The sequence below is a fragment of the Macrotis lagotis genome, chromosome 1 (assembly GCF_037893015.1).
Source record: "Macrotis lagotis isolate mMagLag1 chromosome 1, bilby.v1.9.chrom.fasta, whole genome shotgun sequence".
Lineage (NCBI taxonomy): Eukaryota > Metazoa > Chordata > Mammalia > Peramelemorphia > Peramelidae > Macrotis > Macrotis lagotis.
In genome coordinates, this window is record NC_133658.1 from 921,137,187 (window position 1) to 921,142,874 (window position 5,688).

At 35.9% G+C, this 5,688-nt stretch overlaps 1 protein-coding gene across 1 annotated transcript; it reads left to right on the forward strand.

The window, feature by feature from the left end:
• The first annotated feature begins 487 nt into the window (after positions 1 to 487).
• LOC141492703 (olfactory receptor 2AJ1-like) lies at positions 488 to 1,432 on the forward strand. Its single transcript, XM_074193317.1, has one exon. The coding sequence runs from the start codon at positions 488 to 490 to the stop codon at positions 1,430 to 1,432; it is 945 nt and encodes a 314-aa protein (XP_074049418.1).
• The last annotated feature ends 4,256 nt before the right edge of the window (positions 1,433 to 5,688 follow it).

A 5,688-nucleotide genomic window follows, 5' to 3' on the forward strand; every position in this document is an offset into this window, starting at 1 on the left:
ATAATAATTATGGGAATGGCAGGGATGATGATGTTGAACAAACTATTATTTGATAACTCAGGGAAATATTTGCTTTTGATTCTGATGTAATTTCAAAATTTACAAACAGTTCTCTCCCAAAACTTTATAGTTTCTGATCTCTTCCTTGGAATTGAAAAATGTTTTTTGCTACTCAAATAGAAGGAAAGGTCAGGTATTAAAAGACTGATTCAGTTTATAGTTGCCTATCATAGTAAGAAATCAGTAAGGAAACAAATATGAATATAGAACTAATCAAATGAACCCGTCTGATTTTTTTCGGAACTTCATCCCAAGGACTCTGTTAATTAAAGTAATATATTTAATTGATTTATTTCTATTGCAATTGTTTTTGTGACAATCATCAATTTTAATCACAGATACAGTCCTCTTCTTTGCATTAACCCAATATTATCTCTTTTCTAAAACTTGTCTTTTCGACTTAAGGTGAAAAAGCAAAATAATCATGATGTGGAATGAAAAGAATCAGACTTTTGATAGAGATTTCATCTTACTAGGAATATTGGATCCAAACCAGTATGGATTGCTATTCTTAATACTTATTCTCATTATTTTTATGTTGGCAATTATGGGAAATGCAGTCTTGATTCTTGTTATCTACCTTGATGTCCGACTACACACTCCAATGTATTTCCTTCTCAGTCATCTCTCTTTTACAGATATCTTTCACATCTCCAACATTGTTCCCTTGATGGCCAGTAACTTCATAACTGGCAGGAATTCCATCACATTTGCTGGTTGTGGGTTTCAAATCTTTCTTTCTCTCCTCTTTTTGGGTGCTGAATGCCTTCTTCTTGCATCTATGTCCTATGATCGCTATGTAGCCATCTGTCACCCACTGCATTACCCTATGTTTATGAACCATCAAATTTGTGTCCTAATGGCTGCTGGATGCTGGCTTTGGGGAATCCTCAACTCCACAATTCATACAACTTATGTATTGCTTCTCCCATTTTGTGGAGCAAAAACCATTGACCACTTTTTCTGTGAGCTTCCAGCCATGGTGAAACTCTCCTGTGTTGACACATCACGGTATGAAAGAGGAATTAATGTGAGTGGTGTAATCTTCCTTCTAATTCCATTTTCTTTCATCCTTGCATCCTATGGACAGATTTTCCATACTGTGCTTCATATCAAATCTATGGAAGCCCAGAAAAAAGCTTTCTCCACTTGTTCTTCCCACCTCGTGGTAGTATTCATGTACTATGGTCCATTTACTTTTACATACATGAGACCAAGATCATATCATACACCAGGTCAGGACAAAGTCTTAGCGATTTCATATACCATTCTCACTCCCCTGCTCAACCCTATCATCTACAGCCTCAGAAATAAAGATGTCTTATGTGCTCTGAAGAAGGTTTTAGGGAAGATATTTATGCAAAGAAATTAATATGTATTTAATATTAGATTTGATGTCTCATGGTGGCCTATCAGAAATGTATAGAAATTATCCTAAGTAGAATTCAAGTATTATGATGCTTCTTACTGCCCTTAAATATACAATGAAATAAACTGTGCAATTCTAATATGTTTCTCTCCATGGAATTTCTATTGTGAGCTTTTTTGATTTTTTAATTTTTTTCCTGAGTTCTGTTCAATCTTGTAGGCACATAGTATCAGCCTAATATTAATGTAATAATAATAGACTACTCAAAAGTTGTGATTCACAGCTATATCACATCATATTTGCTGTATCAAATGTACTGAAATCTCTATTGTTTTTATATCATATATTAATATTGTCATTGATTTACTCACTGTCCAACTATAGGGAATCCAGTTTCTCCATACTATTCACAGCAGTTTACACACACACACACGCAGATAAACACACAGAGACAAATGGCTACAACCATTTCTCTTTTTCACTGACAATTGATAAACCTCACTATAGATGGAGTGTTTGCAGATGATCTTGACTATTCTGTTTAGAAGTGCTGAATACAACTAAGTAATTATGTGGGGTATTAAAGTTGTCCTGATTACCATAAAAATAGACTGAGGCAAAACTCTGAGCCAATGTCACTTTATAAAAGGGTCCATCATCCATCATAATGAAGTGGACTCCTGTAGTTTTCACAATCTGAAAATCTGCTGGCACCACATTTGAAAGAATTTGCCCAAATATACAGAAAGGAATGGTGAAATACAGTATATCATTGGTTTATAGACCTTGATCTTGTGGGAAGAAATTGATATATTAGTAGGAGAATCATATATTGGTTTAAGCATAGCCCATTCCCCCTGCATAAGGGGTCAGTGAATGTTCATATGATGTATAGGTTACTTCTTACCTTAGGCAGGAGCATTTGGCACAAGGTATAGATCCTGATTAGATCCCTTACATGGACACTTGCTTAGCCTGGAGGTATCAAAATAAATTGAAACTTTTCATATATATGTGTCATCTCCACTACAAGGAACGTGATCATCAATTAAAGGAAAAATGACATGGAGCTAGCTTTCCATGATCACACTTGTCTTATTATCATCTGTAGTGCAGAACTTTCTAATCATAACAGACAGATTGATACCAAATAGACTGATACCAAAGTCCAATAGACTTTGGATGGGGGCTCTTTACACGTTAAATCAACTTTAGTTGATTATGCATCATTGGTTCATGTGTGAGTTCATCTCTCTCCTCACATAAATATCAGTATAAAATCTATGTTTATCACTTGTTAAGCTAAGAATTTTTTGAGCACATAATAAAAGATTCATAATCGAATGAAGCAAAACCCTTTGAATTTCATACGTTTACAAATACATGTAGATACACGTAAAATGTATAAAGATCTATATAATCAATTTTTTCTTCAACTTATCCAATTTCAGCTTCTTGTTTTTTTTCTATATTTCTGACCTAACTCTTCTGTTTTCTGTCTATAAAAGATCCGGTCCTTGGGAACCTGAACATTCGACTTTTTTATAGTTACTCTTAGAGAATATTAATGTGCTTTTTTCCACACTCTCTTTCCTTGAATCCTTCTGTCACTTATCATTTGATGGTTTGTACTCAGTACTGAATGATTCCCATCCTCTGCAAACTTCCCTACTATATTCTATTGAGCAAAAATAAAGGAAATCCTATAATCATGTTAACAGGGCTACTGCACATTGTTAATTAAGAATTGCAACTTCATCCTCACTGCTATTTTTCATCACTTTTTTAAGCCTCAAATGAATCTCGCCCCCCACCCCATGGCAACTGAAATTTTGTTCTCATATTTTTTTCAGAAAAAAATGAGGCAATAATCTCCTTTTCACTTCTCTTCTTCATCTCACTTCAGTAATAAGCCTTTTACAAATACTCCCCCCTTGACTCGATCTCAAAACATGAAGTAGCTTAATCTTTATAAGACTATGCCCTTTACCTGCTCAAAGAATCCATTCTTTCCTGTTTCCTCCAGAAAATTCTTATCTATTTAATATTTCTAATATTTCACTTATTTTCTTTATTTTCAAGTCCACCTCCTCATCGCCTATTATCTACATCTGGAAAACACAAACAACATAAAGCTATCTGAAACCCTTACTTCAACCGTTCATTCTCATTGATAATTATAAATCTCATGTGTGCCTTTTCTGACTTAATTTCTTGAAAAGTTACAATAGCTACAATACTTGGGTATATTTCCCTCCTCCTCCTCCCTTCTTAAGTTTTTACAATACAGAATTCAGTATTATTATTTCACCATAACCCTTCTCTCCAAAAATATTAATGATATCCTTGTTGACAAAGCCAAATAATTTGTTCCATCATTCTCTTTGACTTTCTCAAGCCTTTGACAATATTGTTTCCTTTTTTCCTCCTTGAAGGTCTGTTATTTTTCATTTTTCAAGATACTCTTTTCTCCTGCTTCTCTTCTAACTCATCTGACCATTCATTTCCCATCTCTTTTACTGGATGCTACTGGAGAGCATGTCCAGTAATCAAAGGTGTATCATGGTGTTCTATCCTGGGTCTTCTTCTCTTAACCCTTTATACTACTTCCAAAATGATCCCATTGACTCCAGTGGATTTAATTAATTATCTAAGGTAATGAGTCTCAAATGTAGTTCTTCTGTTCAACCTCCCTGCTAAAATTTAATCATGAATTTTAACAATCAGAAAACTCAAACTAGATACATAGGAGACATCTTAAATTCAAAATGTCCAAAAGCAAGCACACTGCCTTTCCCCTACAGTTTGCCTACCTCCCAACTTCACTATAACTGTCAAGAGCAAAATCATTTCCCATTCCCTCAGTCTAATAACCTGTGATTCATTCTGAAAAACTCGTGATTTCTCATCTTCATATTCAGTTTGATATGAAGGCATCAGATTCATCTCATCAGACTTTCAAACCCTTATTTAATGCTTATAAAAGCTGCATCATTTTTTGTTCTTTCCAATTTTAGACAGAGAGAGATATATGATACTTGAGCTCAGCAGAACAGCTAGTGACCTCTACTGTGCTGGGAAAATTTATGGTAACTCCTAGGTAAAGAACGCCTGAAGGATAATTTATCTAATTCCTTAACAGTGACTCTGATCTTCATGAGACAATGGGGAAAAGGGAAGAGGAACCAGGGAAGTGTCACAAAGGGATCTTTGCCCTGGAAGCTGTTGAGAAAGTTGTAGGATCTGAGTGTGCCCCTTGCTCATGTTTTTGGAGGGAAAGTGGTGGTGACAGATAGTGGGTAAATTGGTCATACAGGAGGCTTTCTTTAGTGCCTTGTGGAATTCAGCCAAAGACCCACAGTGATTATTTTATCCATTGTTTGAAAGGTCAAAAGATCTGACTGTTAAAAGGAAGTGAATACAAAAAACCCCACTATAAGTGGAAGTGAATACAAAAAATCCCCACCATAAATTCAAGTGAATACAAAGCTGTTTATTGAAGGAAGGAACTGCAGGCTGGGTCTGAGCAGACTCTGAACCACTATAGTGGCCAGAGCAAGTCTCTTTTAGAAATTATGGTTTTAAGTGGGTGGCTAGGTGCCCAGTGGATAGAGCACTGGCCCTGTAGTCAGGAGTACCTGAGTTCAAATCCAGCCTCAGTCACTTAAAAATTCCCTATCTGTGTGGCTTTGGGCAAGCCACTTACCCCACTGCCTGGCAAAATAAAAGAAATTATGAGTTTAAAGAGACAGAATAGTATGGTTTCTATTGGAATTGGGAGCCACTTTGGGTTTCCACAGTCTTCTCTGGGGGTTACCAAGACGGGAATGTGAGCTGTTTGGAGTTTTTATGGACATTTGGATTTTTCTCCATAGTAAACCATAATCAATGTGGCTCTACTGTGCAAGAATGTAACTCAGACCTGAATCAAAAATTCCAGTCGTTTTGCATAAATTTTCCTAAGTGGGAAAGGGCCATGAGGTAGGTACTTCTAGAGATGCTTCTAGCTCAATGGGGGCAATGGTATCATGAGATATAGAAAAGGGTAAAGGTTGAAACTGCAGCTATTCTTGGGATGAATTAGCATCAAGGATTTGACCATCTGAGATGTTGCAAAATTCATTTTATTTTTAATAAAGGATGAATGCATTTGGAACAAAGGAGGACCCAAGAAGATGCCCAAAAGAACATTATAGGGGTGAATATGGGAAGTAGCTAAGGGAGTATGTGGGAAGACTATAACTGGACCAGGTGTCAGC